Below are 21,299 nucleotides of genomic sequence, written 5' to 3'. Positions count from 1 at the left end.
ATTCTTAGGCTGGCACCTCCCTGATCATTCAGTTATTATCCACACTAAGCATCCATCCACGTACATCCTCTATTTCTATTTTAATCACAATTGTTAACAAAGCGAGGTGAATTCAACAAAAGGGCGGGGAGTCTCTGGGTGCTGTTTCTGTTGTTACAGGGTATTGCTTTGAGTCTCTCTCTGTGTGAATAGTTGTTGTTACAAAGAATTGCTTTGAGAACAGACTCTGTCTTAGAATGTACTAACACAATTAGCAGCTTGCAAGTTTCACACACAGAGGGAGAGAAACAGTACCAAAAACCAAGAGACCTCTTAATTAGTAATACCCTGGTAATTTAAACTATGGGGACTCAAACTCATTTGTGATTTTAATGCAGAACTACTTTAATATGATCCAACACCAAGCCGCCCCTCAGCTCCTGTGTCAGAGGAGAGGACTTGTGTTTGCTGGGGCCCAAGCTGACTGCCTGCAACCTGTCACACCTTGGTTATAACATGTTTGTTTCTGTCCACACAGGGAAGAAGAAACCGTATTATAACAGGGTTTCCCAGTTCCACGAGGGGCCTGATTTTCCTCTAATTGGTATCAATCAGATATAATGGTGGAAACCATTGGTGTACACTGCACAGCCGTCAAATAATAAATTTTGATCACTGCTATTCTATTCTAGATTTGAAGCAGCAATCTAGAGCCGAAAAGCACCCTTTCCCACTGCCAATTCCTTAAGCAATCCATGGCCACCCTCAGGTAAGGTTTCTGTTTTTATAATCTCTCTGCAGCAAACATCTGTAGAGGCTGGTACTGCCAGAGCCCTGCTTCAAGGAGATGGTACCTGATGTGTGGTCCACAGACTAAGCTCAGTGAAATCTGGTGTTAATCAGAGTATGGAGTTATTCTAGGTTTACACCACAGTCTATGAGAATCTGGTTCCTTCTTTTAGGCTTTCCTTAGATAATATGACTCACAGATACGCTGCAGGGTATATGAACTCCAGATATTATCCCCTGCACAGCTCATTGTATCATGTCTTACCCTATGGGCAGAATGATTCAAATCAAGAAAACCAATTCAAACCAAGTAAATCATTTAGTTTACAATCTAGAGAAGGTGGAGTCAGGGAGGGGCTTTCTCTCCTCCCCTTGCTATTAAATGCATTGAAAGAGTCTGACTTTCTCTTGGTGCTGTCACATTCAATCAGGTTACAAAAATGGTGAGGTTGAGAATTTTTTTTTTTTTTAATTTGCTGCCAACACACTATGGGGGTAAAAGAGTAAATCTCCCACTGTGCTTGGATAGATTTATTTCTGCACGATTACTCACAGTACTGTTTATGCTTTGAAAAGCTGGGCTTTTTCATTTATATGTTTCAAGTAGTTCAGGAAACGTGTTTTCTAAAAACTGACTTGATGGATTACAGTTTTCTGGTGATTAGTGTACATTTTTGAAATGTGAATATGTCTCTCTTTTTTAATTCTCTCTCTTTAGACAACTTACACAGACAAAGGAGAAAAGGTAAGAATACAATTGCATGGAATGGGTTTATATTCCCTCCAGCGAAAGACTGGTACTGTTACTGCAACAGTGATCATATTAATTTCTTATTCATTGATTGCCAGGTAGGATTAAAAGCAAAAAGGCGCTCCATTTTTATAGTGTTGAAACACTGCTTATATGTATAGTTTTCCTTCTCTGTAAATTGCAATTAATGAGGCAAATCCTTTTTCTTCACTTTTTTGGGGAGGGAGGAAGGAGAAATGTAAGATTAGTGACATTTACCAAGGAAAATCTAACTCTTCCAAGTCTAAACAGAAGCATGATTTATTGTATTATTTCTCACTAATGACTCTAAATATATTTTCAAAACTTTTTCAAATTTAAAGCATTTTAAAAAATACTGATACATATAGCAAAATTATGTTTTGTTGCTAAATACTGTACCACATAACACAGATTTATTTTATATTTTTTATGCAAAGTACATGCACAAATAATTAACAGTGATTAAAAATGACAATATAGAAGACAGCAGATGTCAAATCATAGGCAAGGAAGAAAAGCTGGTTATTAAAGTAGTGTTTGACCAAATAATGTTATGAAATACTCCAAATAAATTTGTTAAACTCCCAAACTGTAATTTGGACCCACATTTGAAGTTGGGTAAGAGCTTTCCTCAATGAGAATTAATCTTTAACGTAACAAGGTTAACAAACTCATACTGGATCCAAACAATTGTGCAGGTTGTTTGAACTGTGGCACAAATTCTATTTTCCATTCTCTGCAACCTGTCCCCATTACAATCTGCGTAACTCAGAGCAGAATTTGACCCGTTGGCTTGATTCTGTTCTCATTTGAACTGATTTTACATGTGACTTAATTGACTTAAATGAAAGCACTACTGATTTGCAATGCTGGGAGAACAGAATCAGGTCCAGCAGTGACAGACAAAGCAATGACTGAATGGATTGTCTGCTGTGTGTTCTTCACTCCACAGAGGACCCCAAAATATTATTTTCCATGAATCATGAAGGGAAAGTACCCCACTGTAAATTATTCATGGAATTTTTTTCCAGCTTTGCTTCTTCCTGGCTTGTGAATATTTTAATAGCACCTTCCTCACCCACACTGGTATTTTTCCTCTAGAGCATACTTTTAGGGTGCTTGTGATTTGATCCAGCCAGGCCATATTAACCCTGACGACTGGTACCCAGACATTATAAATAAGCTTTTGGTGACTTTGTTTTTAGTCAAATTACTGTTGAATGTTTAGAAGAAAAATTAATTGTTTTGCTTGAAATGTATAACACTCCCCCCCCCCGGCTTTTCAAAGTCCCATGTTCTGGGGGTCAGCACCCAGGGACCATCAGAGCTCTGTAAGGGCTCCTCAGAAAACCTGTGAGGTGGGAGTGCCTCAGATTATTTGCAACCTGGCATAACTGGTTAATTTCAGATATCCTGGGTGTATATTTTATCAAATCCTAGTCTCAGATTTGTGCTTTCCCTGGTTTTATTATTTCAAATGCTAAATGTGCAATCACAGCATGTTTCTCTAACTCAGCGGTTCTCAAACTGTGGGTCGGGACCCCAAAATGGGTCATGACCATGTTTAAATGGGGGTCACCAGGGCTGGTGTTAGACTTGCTGGGGCCTGGGGATGAAACCCGAGCCCCACTGCATCAGACCTGGGTGGCAGGGCTCAGGTTATAGGCCCCCAACTTGGGGCTGAAGCTCTTGGGCTTTGCCCCCCCGCCCCCGCCTGGGATGGTGGGGCTTGGATGGGTCAGGCTTCGGTCCCCCCTCCTGGAATCATGTAGTAATTTTTTCTGTCCAAAGGGGGTCGTGGTGCAATGAAGTCTGAGAACCCCTGATCTAAACCAATCTAAGGATGGCTTAGGTGTACTCATTGGTCCTTGCTAAGGACCAATGTCAGCTTGAAAGTGTCAGCTTGAAAGTGTTGCATGAAGATGGCATTAAAGTGGGACCCAAAACCCAGTAGATTCATATTAACTCTTCTTCATTCCACTTAGCCCGAAGGAGGCAAATTTCTCCACTTCCACTCTCTCACATTCTGGGTTGGAAATGCTAAGCAGGTATGTAGAGAAAAGTCACATGTGTACCTGTGCTTGTGAGGTCTCAGGGTTGGATCATTCTTGTGCACTATCACTGTGTGAAGAAGCAGGTCATACTGTAATCTGCCTTTGCTATTGGCTGTGAGGAGAGGAGGGTCTGCCATGTGATACCTGGATGGTCCTAGGGATCTGCATTCAATTAAAATTCCATCAGTGGCTGGCTCTGGTGATCTTGCGCAGATGGAGGTGTTTCAGCACTTTTGCTCAGTGGAATGTTCTTCATGCATGGTCTTTGGACCATTATTACACAACAGTGCTGTTTACACTGCAGACAGGGCGTATTTGTGTGGGCATGCATAGAAACATTTGTCTTCCTAAGTTAGTGGACATTCAGAAAATCCAAAATAAATGAAAATATGAAATCCCAGAAGAGATTTGCAGTGGCACATGTTTAATATAAAAAACAAAACAAAACAAAAACATAGTTCCTGCTAAAAGAAAAGGAATACTTGTGGCACCTTAGAGACTAACAAATTTATTAGAGCATAAGCTTTCGTGAGCTACAGCTCACTTCATCGGATGCTGCTTCCCTGACCATGTCCCCATCTCCAGGCCTTTGTGAGTCATTTGGATGGAGGCAGTATGTAGCAGTCTTGTTTGCAAAGAGATAAGGTATCAGTCTTAGCTGATTGGACCGGCAGATATATCATTCCATGTTAAAAGGACACTGGCAAGTTAAAATCTCTCTATTTTAAAAACCTGATTCTTTTTTTTAGTGACATCTTAGATTAATGGAAAGAATATTAAAAAGTTCCCTTACATTTCATCATTCATTGTATTCACTTTTTCACTTACATTCAGTTTGGAAAAGGGTAGTCAATTTCATTCACATTTATACTCAGCTACTAATCGGTTTCTCTTTCTACTTCTCCTACATTAGCCTGATGTTGCAATGTTTGGGTTGCAACTAAAAGGGAAAACATTCCTTTAAAAATGTCACAGAACCTTTTCTTTTGCTAGGTTTCATAGTAGCAGCCGTGTTAGTCTGTATTCGCAAAAAGAAAAGGAGTACTTGTGGCACCTTAGAGACTAAGCTTATGCTCTAATAAATTTGTTAGTCTCTAAGGTGCCACAAGTACTCCTTTTCTTTTTTCTTTTGCTGTTAGACTTTGTAAGAATGCATTATGGCCTGCCCTTTTGCTGCCAGAGCCCTTTTCATGTCATTTACAGCAAGGTTTGCAGTGTGGGATTGATTCTTTTCTCTTCCAGCAAAGTGAGTTAGCTCATGTAGCAGGTGCAGGAAAGTATTAAAAAATGCAGTGAATCACTGTAGACTGTTGGAAAGACTCAGCAGAAAACCACAGTCGCGTCAGCAGGGTCCTTCCCTCAGGGAAGATTGTTTAAAGCACAGGTTCTCAACCTTTTTCTTTCTGAGCCTCCCCTCCTCCCCCCCATGCTACAAAAACTCCATGGCCCACCTGTGCCTCAATAACTGCTTTTCTGCATATAAAAGCCAGGGCAGGTGTATGAGGGAAACAAGCAGGGCAGTTGCCTGGGGTCCCACGCCACAGGGGTCTGTGTGAAGATATATTGCTCAGGCTTCGGCTTCATCCCCAGGTGGCAGGGCTCAGGGCCCTGGGCTTCAGACCTATGAAGTGGGGCTTTGGCTTTCTATGCTGGTTGGGCCGCAGTGAATCTAATGCCGGCCCTGCTTGGTGGACCGCCCTGAAACCTGCTCACAGGCCCCAGTGGCCCCGGACCCACCGGTTTATACAAGAAAACAGAACAAGTTAATTTAATCAGACAAAGAATCCCAAACCCAACTGAGACCTGTGACCACTGCCTATGGAGCCCAAGATTCTGCCTCTCAGACAGTCACTCTTGTGCCAGGGGAGTGGGACACTGAGCTGGACTGAATCCCTTGTTTACCAGGGACCAGGCAATGCCCTTGTCTTCTGCTACATGCTAAGGGCTACATTTGCAAAGGGACCTCTAATTCATAATGTACACGTACAAAGGGCCACTTGGCAGACTGGGACATCAGACCCTTACCAGGCTCTGCGTGCAAGTGCTTGTTTGTGAATGAATGAGGATTGTGCAGGTGATTAGAGGGTGCAGAAGGAGCATCCCCAAGGCTATCCAGAGTGTTACTCAGCACCGCCTGGACAGTTGCTCAACCACTTGTGAGTTAGCTGGTGGCTTCTGCCTCCCTGGGACTCAGCACTAGCCTTATGCCCACCCTGCAGGAGAAGCAACTGTTCTGAACCGAAACAGCTGCTGCACACTCAGGCTGTGCTCTGCTGCCCCAGTCACACCCACAACTCTGCCCCAACCTCCCCTTTTCCCATCCTCCTCGTCCTTGCTCGTGGCTGCTGGCCCAGACGAGCTGTGCTGAGCATGACACCGCACACAGCTGCTGCATTCTCGTTGCGTGGTGTGTGCCCAGCTGAGCCAGTTCTCTGACCCACTATCCCATAAGGGTTTGTAGACTCGAGCTTCTAGTCATGTTAATGTTCATGGTGCCAAGTCACCTATCAGCCACTGTATCCTGTGATGTGCCATCACATTATCTAGCTGGAGACCCAGCCACTAAGAGCGCAGCCTGGTGCTCAGACAGCCTAAGTCAGGCCCTGAAAAGCAAGAGGGTAAATGGGGCTGTGTCTAGCATGGTGGAGCTTTGCATAGTACAGAAACACTTGATTTGAACCTGTGAAAGAGCTGGGTTCATTGGGGGACCCCTACAACATTTCGATGGAAGTGTGGACCCCATTGGAAATCTTAGATATAGTCAGCAGCCCCCCCGGGGGTCCGCAGACCACAGGCTGAAAACTGCTGTGGTATGTTCACAGTGCATATTTATCCCCTTCAGATGCACAAACAATGACTTGCTTGTTCAATGTTAGAGGCCCATATGGAGAGGGAAGTTTGATTTTTTTAGGACCATATTTCAGATCATTCAACAGCTGGATCATATTGTACATGAGCTGTTCGTTAGAGAATGGGGCCAGTAGGTGACGCTGAAAAGCTTGTCTGTGTTTTGGGCAGTGCTAGTCTAGAAATGAATGTTACAGGAAAATAGTCCTTTCCTTTAACTCTAACATGTTTTCATGTATTTCAAAGGCTGCCTCGTTTTATTGTAACAAAATGGGATTTGAAGAACTGGCCTATAAGGGCCTGGAAACTGGCAGCAGAGAAGTGGTATCTCATGTAATAAAGCAGGATAAGGTAAGCTTGTGAAGAACGCTTTAAGGCATTATATAAAGAATAATGTCACTACTCTGGTAGCGGATCAGGGGATAATAAAGTGTTGTTTTCAGTCAGGTAAATCAGGGAAGAGAAGAGATGATGTCTAATGGTCTCAGCACCAGACTAGGAACTGGGAACTTCAATCCTGTCTTTCACATAGACTCCCTATTAGTTTGGGCAAGTGATGTAACCCATGTGCCCCAGTGGTGTCACATGGCCAGCTGAGGGGGTGAATGATATGCTTGGTCTTTTTATCTGGGCAAAGGTAGGCAGGTCACATCTCAATTCCAGCTTGTCACATTTTGTGGCATTAAAATAAACTGCATCGAAGTCCTTGAAGCCATTTGGAATCGCCCATTAGCATGGTGATGTCCTGTGAGGCAATGCACCTCTTACATCTGCTTCCTCAGCTGGAACTGAGGCAAAAGGCTCAATTTCATGTCCAAGAACTGACATTTTTATAATTTTCTGACCATTGGCCCAAAATAAACAGAGAACTAAAAGGGACTTTCTAATCTTCAGTTTCTCTGAGGCCAGTTCTGCATCCTTTCCTTGCCTGTCCCCAGACAAAACTATTGATTTCAATGGGAGTTTTGCTTGAGTCAGGACTGCAGGACTGAGTCTAAGTCAGTAACAGCACAATGCGAAACATCTTGGGATTTTTTAAACTAGAGCTGGATGAATATTGCATAAGAGCATTCATTAGCATTTATGCAAATAAAAACACATACATGTCTTCAATTTACTTATTAGGGTCCAATCCTGCAAACCCTCTGCTCAGATCTCCCACTGACCTTATCTGACAGTAAATAACGTATAATATTCTGCTTAATTCTCAGATCATATTTGTCCTCTCATCTGCTCTCAACCCTGAAAACGAAGGTAAATGAAAATGATCATCAGGGATGACAAAGGACTGCAGGCAGTTGAACCTCCTGGAGTGTAATCTGCTCAGGAAATACTACTGAAGGCTACAGCGACTAGACCTCCCCCATCTTTCCTATCATGGAGCCATTTATTATCCTGTCCTACTGGGGCTGTGTGTGGAAAGTAATAAGGGGGCACGATCTATTTTCTCCTGCTTACATCTACAAATCCCTGTTCACTAGAACCTAAAGAACCCAGCCACGAGCAGCAGCTCCCTTTGGAGCAGATCCGGGCTCTTAGGGAAAGGGAGGGGTTCTAACTTGTGTGGCTGGAAATCCTGCCCTTACAAAGCAGTCTCTTCTTGGGCCCTGGGTTACCAGGGGAGGCTCCTGAGAGTGGGCATTCTTTGCCTACCCTGTTTTAGGGAGGATACAGTGTGATCTTTACCTGATAGTGTGAGCTAGCTCTGAACAGGCCTTTAAGTGACAGTTCAAGCTCATATTGTATCTTACAAATGGCACCATGGGTGTGAATTGGGACAGAATTTTGTCATTTCACAAATCCAGCTGATACTTTTATTGGGTTACCACTTCTTTAGTCTTTGGATCTGCTCTGATCCTCCCTGAAGTCCAAGATGTGGCTGAACCTGTTCTCAAGGCTAACCCAGGACAATCCATTACCCATTCACTCCCTTTGCGTACACATGCAATTCTCCCACCGACCAATAAAATGGGAAACTTTGAAAACTGTTTCACACGCTGCTGCATCTAATCAGGAGGAAGAAGCCGTTGATGCAAGGCAGAGCAGCAAGCCAGCGGCAAGCAGTCCAGCCGCACTGAGCTCCATGTGTGGTCTGTCAGTCATTGCAAATGAAAAGTCCCTCGGGTCACTCACACACACACACACACACACACACACACACACACACACACACATTGTCTTTCTCTTTGCACAGAAATGGGAAAGCACTTGGTGAAGCATGGAGATGGAGTAAAAGACATTGCATTTGAAGTCGAGGATTGCGACTTCATTGTGCAGGTAAATGATGTAATCAAAGAACCATAAAAAGGCAGGGCTGGAAGGGACCTCAGGCAGTCATCTACTCCCCCTGTGCTGAGGCAGGACCAAGTACTGAAGTGTCCAAGCCAGTTCAGTTTAACATCTTCAGGTCTTGCAGGATTAAGTACTCCATGTAGATAGTTTCAGTTTAACCACTTATAAAGATCAAGAGGCTCTCCTGCCCATATGCAAAATTTCAGCAACTGCACAGAAGCAAATATTGACACTGGGGAAACACCGAACATGATGCACTGTAGTTTCCCTCTACAGGGACGTGAATCAGCCTTGAAGTACGGTTCTGCTCTGAAAAGTGACTCCACAGAGACAGCATTGGGAGGTTCCATGTGTGCTGTGTCTCAATTGCTCCATATGAAATTAACATAATTTACTATAAAGGGTGGGTTTTTTGCCCAACTCCCAGCCTTGCAACCGCCCCCTAGGATCGGACAGTCAATCCAGGGTCTTTCCGGTTTGTGCGTTATCCCCACCAATATTGTAGAATTAGATGCTATATGTCTTCTCCTGAAGCATCCAGCATTGGCTAGTACTGGAGACAGATGACCAGGCTTGATAGGTCTGCTCTAGCATGGCAGTTCTTACCATCTTCTGTTCTCTTTCACAGAAAGCTAAAGAGCGTGGGGCAGTAATAGTGAAAGAGCCCTGGGTAGAGGAAGACAAATATGGAAGAGTGAAATTTGCAATCATCCAGACGGTAAGCCTGAGGAAAGAGTTGTCTCTGTTCCATGGACTGTAACGTCATGGGCTGCAGGGGTGGGGGCTGCAAGATCACTAATCACACTCACAAGTGGAAAGGGAAATCGATCAGCTGCATGGGCACTTTCCATCAAATGCTGCAGAGCTGAGCTTCCGGGCCCCAATTACAGGCTCCAGCACTGCCCCTCTATTGTGGCTCAGATTGAGTGGCTGGTGTGCTTCAGCTATTGTGGGCTTTACAGCAACCCAATGGTGCCTATAGGTAGCCACTGTAAGTTAGAACAACCCTGGGGCTGCTCTAGTTTATGGTGAGGCTGTGCCAGCCCCTGGAGCAGTCCAGAATCCTGAAGGTCGCATAAATTCACCTTTGTCTGCTCCCTTTCAGCAGGGCATCTGGCTCTCTCACTCTTCTGAATATATGACTAACTTGAGGAAAAGTGCAGGCTAAACTGAGTTCCCCAGCTACAGGTCAAGGGAGGCCCATGTAGTTGCCTGCATATCTGCTGAAGAACACATCCGCTACAGGAACCTAGTGACACATGGGAAATTTCAAAATATGCAATAACTTCTTTGGAACCTGCAAAGTGAATATTTAGCAAGCATCTGCAGTCTCTGCAGCCAGCACCTGGAGTTAGCATAGACTTTTCTAGTATTCTAAATTCTCTGGGCTATTTCCTGCTCAGACCCAGTACCACATTCCCTACCACATGTAGGAGGTCAAAATTGGACCCCTGCTCCTGAAAGCAACAGGCGCTGGTAAGCCCTTGGACATCAGAGGCTTCCACTCCTTGCATTGTCCTACAGTGAGCCAGCAGTCATGCCTGGTGAACCTGAAAGGGTTCCAAATTCAGGTTGGATTTGATAAGACTCCAATAGCTTGGCAGCTCCTCTGAACTTCTTTGGTCTGCAAATCTGACGATTGGCTGCCTTGTCAAATTTCCAGCCCTTGCATTTCCCATCCTGATCAGAAACAGCATCTGAATGGCCTCTCTCACTAGGAGCTCCTAGAAGTGAGGAGTTGGGAGGGAAAGAAGCTCATTGGACCATTTCAGAACCACACCAAGGTGCAAGTTATGTTTTTGAACTAGGCGCAGGTCCAGGTGCTTATTGAACAGTTATTGGATTATCTCAGAATCCTCGGAGAGGAACAATATTTGTAATGTTACCCATTTTCTCCCCTCCCAGTATGGAGACACGACGCACACGTTAATAGAAAATCTTAACTACAAAGGTCTCTTCTTACCTGGCTTTGAGCCTCCTCTCTTCAAAGATCCACTGTTACCAAAGCTGTAAGTACAGGGCCTGATCTAGCAGTTCTTACTTATACAAAACTCCCACTGGCTCTGCTGAGTAAGGAATGCAGGGTCAGGTCCTCAGATCATAGTGGTGAAATGTTCAGAGGCTAGGCTGTCTGTATGCAATAGATGTGAGCTCTAGCTAGACCAGTGCTTAACTTAGGCATTGTGCTTTGCATGGTCTCTTGCAAACTTCTTCTGTTTTTCCTCTATCTGAAGTCTGTCACCTCCCGGTTATGCTTGTAGTTTCAGGCTCAGATGGACCTGAAAACTCAAAAGCGAAACTTGGTTAAAACTTAAGATGGGCCTTGTAATGGAAAGCTAAAAGGTCTTATATCGTTCAGCCACTAGATGGCGCCACAGCAATACCTTAACATAGGCTAGCTATAAAAACTCAATGGCCCACCTGTGTCACAACAACAATATAAAAGCCAGGGCTGGCATTAGGGGGTAGCAAGCAGGGCAATTGCCCAGGGCCCCATGCCACAGGGGGCCACACAAAGCTAAGTTGCTCAGGCTTTTGCTTCAGTCCTGGGCAACGGGGCTCAGGGCCCTGGGCTTCAGCCCTGCGCAACAGGGCTTAGGCTGTCTTCCCTGGGCCCGGTGAGTCTAACCCTGGTCCTGCTTGCGGCCCCCCAGGGGGCCCCTGGTTGAGAACCACTGCATTAAAGGATCTTCTGGATGACACATCTCTGGTGTACTTCCCTGCGACGGAGGCTCTGTAGCCAGGCTAAGTCTGGTACAGGAACCTGACCTGCTAGTAGTAGCCCTGCAACCTACTGTGTGCAAGGTGTGCATGATAGGCCTGACCCACACAATTCACATCTGACTCTGGATCACAACCCCAACCCAAACGTGTAGGGTGTCTAGATGCAGGGTTTGGTTTGACTCATTTAAGAGACAGGGAACAGTTGCAAAATTCAGAACCCTGTTTGGCTGCTAAACCCTCCCCCCAATGCTCAGCCACTAGGGGATGACATGATCACACATGTGAGCAACCAATCAACAGTGATGCGTACACAGGACTGTACATTACACTGCAAGCAGTTGTGCTTGTACCCAAGTATGGGGCCAGGAGGGAATTTCCCCTGGGGATTATTGGTGGAGAGTTTTAGTTGTGTTATATCTCTTTGGCACAGAGTGGAAGTTGTGTGTTAGAAGCAAATGAGCATACCTCTCTGGTTCTTTCTCACTAGCGCCTGTTTTGATGGCACTGGTTGTATGTTAAGAGCTGTGTCACTACATACATAAATGCCAACTGTTTTTTGAATGAAAACTGACCTGGTCTTTCTTTCCCAGACCACGTGGCAAGCTGAGTTTCATTGACCATGTGGTGGGGAACCAGCCAGATCTTCACATGGTCCCTGTGGCAGAATGGTGAGAACTGTAGCAGTTAGAAAAAGCCGCTCAAGCAATTCTCTCTGTTAACAACACTGTTCAGTAATTTATGTCGATGTTTAATGTTCTATTTATTTTATTAACCGTGCTGTCTTGCTGACAGGACACTTTGCGCAAGGTTCATTTCTCTTAGGGACGTATACTCTGGCTTCCATGGGAGCAGGGCTGTATTCCAACATGGCGCTCAAGAGGGCAAGGGCCAGCCAATGTGCTGTGGGATTAAGGGGAGTGCTATCCACTGGCTAGGGTCACAGCCAGCCCACACACATCTGCTACATGCACTGGTCTGGAGCCTACATGGATCTCTTTCAGAGGAACACCATTGAACATCCGCTGCTGCTCCTCCATTCCCATCTCATGGGATCCTACTTGGGCAGGCAGGATTTGGGCAGCAGAAGAGGCATTTGGCAGCTTCCTTGAGCTTTCCCAGTGATGGCCAGGGCAGAATTTGATCCTTGGTCAGAACTAGTATAGTGGCTCCCTTCTTTGGGTCTGGTTGATTTTAGGATGATTGGATCATATATCTAAGGCTTAATACTGCAGCCACTGTATGTATGCAACCCCTGTCGAAGATAGCAACTACAGGATCCCTAATGCAGATACAAGGAGAAAAATACTCTTTACATGCATGTAACTCAAGTCCCTACATTTTGAAACATGAGCTTGTTTAACTCTGACTAAGCAGTATTTAATTTTTACAGGGGTGGTGGTAGCACAAACATCTGGGATGGGAGGAGTTAAGAACATGGTTCTGGATATACTGCACTACATTACATGCCTTCTGGCTGACAGTGCTGCACATTATGGAAAAAGTGTCATCACCACATCAGTTTAAATGCTACAAAAGCTGAATTCTACATAATATCTCTCTCTTATATAGTGTGCATAGATCTCAGAGTGCTTCACAACCTTTAATGTGTTTATCCTCACAACACCTGTGTGAGGCAGGGCAGTGCTAGTGTCTCCATTGTACAGATGGGAAACAGAGCCACAGAAAGACCTTAAAGGCTTGATCTATATAGTACTGGCAAAGCGCGCTAGAGAGGTGTGATTTGTAAAGCGCTTTAACTGCCCTATGTAGACCCAGCTATTGTGGTCTAAAAGGAACCTAGTTCATGTTAACGTAGTCCTATGTTAACATGTGAACTAGGTACTTTTTACAGCACACCAGCAGAATCTATAGGGGATCATTAGAGAGCAACTCTTTAGTGCGCTTTACAAATCACACCCCTCTGGCACGCTGTGCCGCACTGTGTAGACAAACCCTACGGGAGTTGCCTGAGATCATGCAGGAAGCCTGTGGTGGAATGAGGAATTGAACATAGGTCTCCCATCTCCTAGGCTAGTGCCCTGATGTATTTGGCTCATTTATTTCTGAGCTGGCTGCATATGTCGAAGATATTCTAAAGAAAAAAGGTAAATTATAGTGTAAATGAAGTAAAACTCCTTTATACACCTGAATCACATAGAGGAACAAACCGCCATTGGCAGAGTGATTCAAAGAAAGAAAGTCACCTGAGGAAACCCATGGAAAGTGATTCCCAGTGTAACACAACAAGTAGCCAAAAGACCCCTCACCACCCCAAATTCCTGAGAGAGTTAAAACAAAGTAAACCGTGTGAGTTTATTTACTCAGCAAAGACCATTATCAGGTGATGTAGCCAGAGGACTTGAGTCAGTCACATGTAAAGCCACTGAAGTCAGTAGAAAGAAAAGGAGTACTTGTGGCACCTTACAGACTAACAAATTTATTTGAGCATAAGCTTTCGTGAGCTACAGCTCACTTCATCGGATGCATTCAGTGGAAAATACAGTGGGGAGATTTATATACATAGAGAACATGAAACAATGGGTGTTACCATACACACTGTAACAAGAGAGATCACTAAAGGCGAGCTATTACCAGCAGGAGAGCGGGGGAAAAAACCTTTTGTAGTGACAGTCAAGGTGGGCCATTTCCAGCAGTTGACAAGAACATCTGACAGGTTTCAGAGTAGCAGCCGTGTTAGTCTGTATTCACAAAAAGAAAAGGAGTACTTGTGGCACCTTAGAAACTAACAAATTTATTTGAGCATAAGCTTTCGTGAGCTGTAGCTCACAAAAGCTTATGCTCAAATAAATTTGTTAGTCTCTAAGAACATCTGAGGAACAGTGGGGGGTGGGGGGGAATAAACATGGGGAAATAGTTTTACTTTGTGTAATGACCCATCCACTCCCAGTCTTTATTCAAGCCTAAGTTAATTTTATCCAGTTTGCAAATTAATTCCAATTCAGCAGTCTCTCATTGGAGTCTGTTTTTTGAAGTTTTTTTGTTGAAGAATTGCAACTTTTAGGTCTGTAATCGAGTGACCAAAGAGATTGAAGCGTTCTCCGACTGGTTTTTGAATGTTATAATTCTTGACGTCTGATTTGTGTCCATTTATTCTTTTACGTAGAGACAGTCCAGTTTGACCAATGTACATGGCAGAGGGGCATTGCTGGCACATGATGGTATATATCACATTGGTAGATTGCAGGTGAACGAGCCTCTGATAGCGTGGCTGATGTGATTAGGCCCTATGATGGTGTCCCCTGAATAGATATGTGGACACAGTTGGCAACAGGCTTTGTTGCAAGGATAGGTTCCTGGGTTAGTGGTTCTGTTGTGTGGTGTGTGGTTGCTGGTGAGTATTTGCTTCAGGTTGGGAGGCTGTCTGTAAGCAAGGACTGGCCTGTCTCCCAAGATCTGTGAGAGTGATGGGTCGTCCTTCAGGATAGGTTGTAGATCCCTGATGATGTGTCGGAAAGGTTTTAGTTGGGGGCTGAAGGTGATGGCTAGTGGTGTTCTGTTATTTTCTTCGTTGGGCCTATCCTGTAGTAGGTGACTTCTGGATACTCTTCTGGCTCTGTCAATCTGTTTCTTCACTTCAGCAGGTGGGTATTGTAGTTGTAAGAATGCTTGATAGAGATCTTGTAGGTGTTTGTCTCTGTCTGAGGGGTTGGAGCAAATGCAGTTGTATCGTAGAGCTTGGCTGTAGACAATGGATCGTGTGGTGTGGTCTGGATGAAAGCTGGAGGCATGTAGGTAGGAAAAGCGGTCAGTAGGTTTCTGGTATAGGGTGGTATTTATGTGACCATCGCTTATTAGCACCGTAGTGTCCAGGAAGTGGATCTCCTGTGTGGACTGGTCCAGGCTGAGGTTGATGGTGGGATGGAAATTGTTGAAATCATGGTGGAATTCCTCAAGGGCTTCTTTTCCACGGGTCTAGATGATTAAGATGTCATCAATGTAGTGCAAGCAGAGTAGGGGCGTTAGGGGACGAGAGCTGAGGAAGCGTTGTTCTAAGTCAGTAGAGTTACAGCAAAAGGCAGAGTGAGTGTAAATGAAAGTTATTTTGAGTGGGTCCAATTCAGCTCTGCCAGAAGATGATGCATTGCCCATTAATTTCAAGAGGTGAGATGATGCGGTGGCAAGGATGTGTTGTCCTGTGCATCTGCAGGCATTCAATTGCTCATGCCCTGTTAAAGTGGAAGGGAGCTTCATGGGTTAACCCTGGCAAATGAGGGTGAAATTATCTTCTTTACTTTATTAATCTAATGATAGAAACTCATCAGCGCTGAAGTCCACAGTTCTCAGAAGCTATGAGTTGGCTTAAGAGGGAATGAAATCTGCCTTTTCTGTTCCTGGTCAGGTACCACAAGAACCTTCTGTTTCATCGGTTCTGGTCTGTGGATGATAAACAACTGCACACAGAGTTCAGTGCCCTCCGTTCCATTGTGGTCGCCAACTACGAAGAGACCATAAAAATGCCCATAAACGAGCCAGCGATGGGCAAGAAAAAATCCCAGATTCAGGTAACTATTCATGAAACTTGAGTCTCAACATCAAGATTAACAAATTTATTAGAGCATAAGTTTTCGTGAGCTACAGCTCACTTCATCGGATGTAGCTCACGAAAGCTTATGCTCTAATAAATTTGTTAGTCTCTAAGGTGCCACAAGTACACCTTTTCTTTTTGAGAATACAGACTAACACGGCTGCTACTCTGAAACATCAAGATTGTTATTTCCCTATAGGCCTGTGGTCATGCACAGCGCTTCACACAGAAATAACAGAAACAAACTGCTCAGAGCCAGGATCTAATTTCAGGATTCAAGAGGGCTCATGAGTCAGTGCCCGCTTATTACACTAGATGGCGATATCCCACTGAAGTTATATCTGGGTTAAAATCTGCAGTTATGGTCCAAAAGTGACTCTGGGAAAAGAGCCTTTTCTTATTCAACAGATCTGTTGTAACAGAGGGAGGGACTGTTAGACAAACAGGGAACCTGCTTGCACTCAGACTGAGTTTGCTGTCCTAATACCCATATCTAGCCCTCTTATTTCACTAGTAAAATACCCATGAGTTTAATTTTCCATTTTGTGGAAGGGCTGGAGGCAAGGCCTTGGTTTGAGCTGCAACTGCTTTTGCTTCTTTTGTTATTAAGCATAAAAGCAACTTAGAAAATACACAACAGTTGAACCAGAGCCAAAAAAATTCCTGCACTAATGGTGTGTATTTGTTTCTTGATAGGAATATGTTGAATATTATGGAGGAGCTGGGGTCCAGCACATTGCTCTGAATACCCCTGACATCATTACTGCTGTAAGTCTGACAATTTAATGCTGCTAATGAGTAAAAATAAAAATTAAAAGAAATCCAGTATGCTGCGCAAACTTTTTAAGTCCCTGCATGTGGCAGTGCCCTTAATTTTCTCTGAGCTTCCGCGCAGTGAGCAAAACAGGCCAGTTCACTTACACAGAGCTAACCTGTGACAGCTAAAGTTTTTAAAGCTGTATACATGGGGTTTGCTTAACTGCTTCAGCAATGGTGGCTCACAGAACAACACACTAATTCTCCTTTGTCGTATGGCTGCAGAGATGTTAATCATCCACTGCACATTGAATTGTCTCTTGCAACATGTGTTAACTCCTTATGCTTAACAATCCATTCCATGGTCCGTTTAACTGTGACACTCTGAGGACCTTTCCCAGACCTGATGAAGAGCTCTGGGTAAGCTCGAAAGCTTGTCTCTTTCACCAATGGAAGTTGGTCCAATAAAAGATATCACCTCACCCACCTCGTCTCTCTAGTTATTTTGCATGACTTTTGTGCATGCTCCGACCCCAACTAGCACAAGAGACACACCCATCTCTTCAGTGGCTCTATATGAAAGGAGTTTGATGGGTCTCAGCTCAGTGTCCACATCACAAAAACCCCACCACAATTGACATTACCTGTCCCCCTTGTCAGCAGCCACAGCAGAGGAGCCAAAGACTGACTGGACTACGAGGATGTGCCCTTTGAGGTGGTACATCCAGGTCAAGATTGAGGCAGATTGCCAGTGGGCTTTGTGGAGAATGCTCATATTACCACTGCGCAGGCTGTACTTGTCTGTTTATACATATAGGATTAGAAACTTCAGGTCTGTCAATCTGACCTCTTTCACCAGCACTAAGTTCTCTCTCGCTTTTTCACACACACACACACACACACACACACACACACACACACACACACACAGTTGTTGGGATATTAAGCACTCATACACACAGAATCTTGTTGGAAGACCGCAGGCTAACTCCTGATGCCATCTGTCCTGTCCATCTAGGACTTAAATCAGATGGACTAGAGCAGAGGAATCTTAGTGTAACCAACACACCTCCGGGGTGTGGTGTTCTGTTGCATCTAGTGGCACTGAGACCACGTAGAGAGAGATTAATGAGTCTGCTACAGCCTTAGCTAACAGTCATGTGGCTTTTAGCTCATGCAGTAGAGTCTCATACATTGAGGTACCAGGTTCGATCCGGCCCACCGACGATCGGGATCTGTCAGGGTTACGCTAGCATCAATTAATTTCTTGCCGTGTATCTCTCTCAGGAATTCAGCAGACTTCTGTTGTGACCTTTTAACTCCTTCCCCTTTAAAATGGGTCTGGCTTTTCCCGTTCATTTTTTAATGACACGGAAGTGCTGCTGTAAGGGTAGATTCTGTTACAGCAGCCATGGAGGCAGCCAGATAGATAGTGGTTGTTTATTGCGTGAATGAGTGCTAACCTAGGAGAGTTGCACATGGACTGGTTTGCATCGGGAGCTGCCATCTGGATCTCTATGCTGCATGGGCTCCACTTGATCTGCTTCTGAGCTCCTCACACCAGCTACTGGCATTTCCTGACCCAGCAGCAACTTTGCTGCTCTGAGTGGGGCCATGTGTTAGTCAGTAGGGTGAGAAATGGGGTGAGCGAAAGAACCACTTGAATGGATCTCACTCTTTTGTTACAGGTCACAAACCTGAAACAACGGGGCATGGAGTTTATGATGGTTCCATCCACTTACTACCAGCAACTGCGAGAGAAGCTGAAATCTGCCAAAATCAAGGTTAAGGAAAACATCGACAAACTGGAGGTCAGTCTGGTTCTCAAGGCATATGCAGACAAAACAATGCAATCTCTGGCATTTCAATAACACTTTCCAATCTGGAGGGTCCCAAACAGCTCTGCAGACTGCGATCTCTTCCCTCACCATTCGAGCTGGGCGGGATTTTATCAATAAAATTTTTGTTTTTGGAACATGCCAATGTGCCAAAACTGAAACTGTTCATGAAAATTAATTGGTTTCAATGATAATTTTGTCAGGAAGGTTTCTCAGGTCCAGGATGGGTGGAGGGAGAGACAGCCCCACCCTATTTGGAACAGGGACTTGAGCCTCAGTCTCCCAGATCCCATGTGAATGCCCTAATCACTAGGGTAATTGGCTATTCTGGGGTATGGAGTGTCTCAAACTCTCCCCAAAAAAACAAGCTTAAAACCTCTACATTTTTCATGAAAACAAATTCTTGTTTTCCGTACTCACCACTAGAATGCAGTCACTCCCAAGGACAAATTGTGACTGTTGCTTTAATAACCCAGTGACATGACAATCATTTAGGAAGGAAGGAAGTGGAAAGTAATGCATCCACCTGAAACGTCAGACGGAATTTTGGATAACCACAACATAACTCCACAGATTGGCATTTGACCAGAACGTTATTATCTTTAAATCATAACCTCTAAAGATCCTAATGCCACAGAATTCCAGATATTCCAACTCGACCAGCTCTGATGCAGACCAGACATCAAAAAACTTTTCACAATATTGCTGAAAGATTCTAGTGGATTTAGGGGGTTATTTAGCACCAGCTTCCAGCTTCTCAACAATTCTCCATACAATCAGTTTTATTTATTTTTCTTTCCAAGGAACTGAAAATCTTAGTCGACTTTGATGAGAAAGGATACCTGCTCCAGATCTTCACTAAACCCGTCCAGGATAGACCCACTGTCTTTTTGGAGGTCATACAGCGCCACAACCACCAGGTTTGTTGAGTGTTTGGGCTTGAGAGGTTTTTTCCTGGCTGATTTTAACTGAAAATGTTAAGATTTTTCCTTATAATTTAAAAAAAATGGAGCTATGCCAAAAAGCAGGGATAGGCAGGAGCATTGCGCTCCTGGTTCTGTTTTGGCTGTTCCATGTCCCTGCGACCGCACGGGGATTTTGCTCGGAGATTCTTAAAGTTAAAGTTTTGAAACATTAAAAAGCTGCTGCAGATACTTGGTTCCTTAGACCAGCCAACCCAAAAAGGCAACTGCAAGCAGCCTGGTGGGATTTCCCCTGGGGCCTGTGAGCTGCCAAGCTTTTTAAGAGATGCTGCTGCTAAGCCGTTTTTACAAAAGAAACGTTAAAAATCCAAGTTGCTCTTGGTTGACTGAACTCACAGCCTGAGCAGGCCAAGGTCCCTTAAGGATGTCTCGGTTGTTAACCAGGCTGCTGATGAAAAGCCTGAAGTTTGGCAGTGCCGGACCATGATTGTAATGGTATGAAATTCCAAAGGGTACGTACCCACTAAGCTCTTTCCTTCCGCCAAGGGTCAGTGCCTCACTCCTTCAGAGCACCATGTAAGACAGCAGACTGGGGAGACTTCCTCCCAATGGAGAAAATGGCCTGTTTCTGGACCTCAGTGGAGAATTCTCTTTATTGCTCTATTTGGTGCTTATACATGCTGGGTGGGTACACCAGAAATAGAAAGATAGAACCAGATCCAGACCTAGCTAAGAGACTCTCCGGTGTTTACCTGCTCTAGTCCCTTGTCTCTCCAGAATTAGGTGCTTAATTTATTATCATTCGGAGGTGGGAAGGAAAGGGGAGGCATTTTCATACATATGTCACAGAGTCATATTTTTGATGGAGTCTTTGGTATGGCTCTGACACTATAAATAATGATTAGCAGCTTGCGTAGCACATTCCACCATCAAACTTCAATTCATTAATCCTCACAAGATTCCTGTGAGCTGCAATAGGTAAGCAGTAGCATCCTCAATCTATAGATGAGAGAAACTGAGGCACGGGAAGGTTAGATGACTTGCCTGTGACCACTGCAGTTGTCAATGGCAGAAGTTCCTGCCTTCAAGTCCCATTCTGCGTCCTTAGGGAAGGAAGTCCCACTGTATGTAAATAAACCTCTTGTGGCTGCTTGGTTTACTCCTGAGACTCTGGAAATAACAAATTCACTTGCCATGTCCATATGCCAGTTAATGTTCTTTTCTTCCCATATGTAGGGATTTGGTGCTGGAAATTTCAAGTCTTTGTTTCAAGCTATAGAAGATGACCAGGATGCAAGAGGAAACCTTACCATACTGACAGCTGATGGAGAAAGTAATTTAATCTAGAGCCTCTCAGCAAGAGATAGGCAGCAGACACAATTACTTTCATATATGAAAGTGCCTATACATTTTTGGTAAAAATCTCCAATAATTTGGGTCATTAGCCCAACACTAAGCATATAAACCAAGGAAATTCACAGTTAAGCATGAGAGGCAGGTATAATAGGCCAGAAGTGGCTAAGCCTCCCCTAACCCAGGCTGTGGCCCCACCCACGCTCCACTCTGATGACCCAACTCTCTCTCCCCTTCACCCTTGAAGCTTGTGGGGGCTCAGCTCAGAGTGGCCCGCGGTAAGGCCGGGCTGGCATGGCAGGTTGGTGTGGGCCGGGCGGGCACGGCAGATTGAGCTGGTTTGCACCGGGCCGACACGTCAGGTCAGGTCGAGCCGGGTCGGTTTGGGCTGGGCCGGCATGTCGCCAACTGGGCTGGCACGTTGGG

The 21,299-nt window shown here is 44.6% G+C and overlaps 1 protein-coding gene across 1 annotated transcript; it reads left to right on the top strand.

Moving 5' to 3' along the window:
- The first annotated feature begins 1,114 nt into the window (after positions 1-1,114).
- HPD (4-hydroxyphenylpyruvate dioxygenase) lies at positions 1,115-20,929 on the top strand. Its single transcript, XM_038373524.2, has 14 exons — positions 1,115-1,211; positions 1,487-1,513; positions 3,526-3,588; positions 6,688-6,792; positions 7,653-7,695; positions 8,636-8,718; positions 9,362-9,451; positions 10,639-10,742; positions 12,048-12,125; positions 15,818-15,980; positions 16,700-16,771; positions 18,448-18,570; positions 19,401-19,517; positions 20,757-20,929. The coding sequence occupies exons 1-14, from the start codon at positions 1,209-1,211 to the stop codon at positions 20,865-20,867; spliced, it is 1,182 nt and encodes a 393-aa protein (XP_038229452.1). The 5' UTR covers positions 1,115-1,208; the 3' UTR covers positions 20,868-20,929.
- Positions 20,930-21,299: the final 370 nt, after the last annotated feature.

This window comes from Dermochelys coriacea, chromosome 15 (genome assembly GCF_009764565.3).
Source record: "Dermochelys coriacea isolate rDerCor1 chromosome 15, rDerCor1.pri.v4, whole genome shotgun sequence".
NCBI lineage: Eukaryota > Metazoa > Chordata > Testudines > Dermochelyidae > Dermochelys > Dermochelys coriacea.
This window is presented reverse-complemented; position numbering and strand designations above follow the sequence as displayed.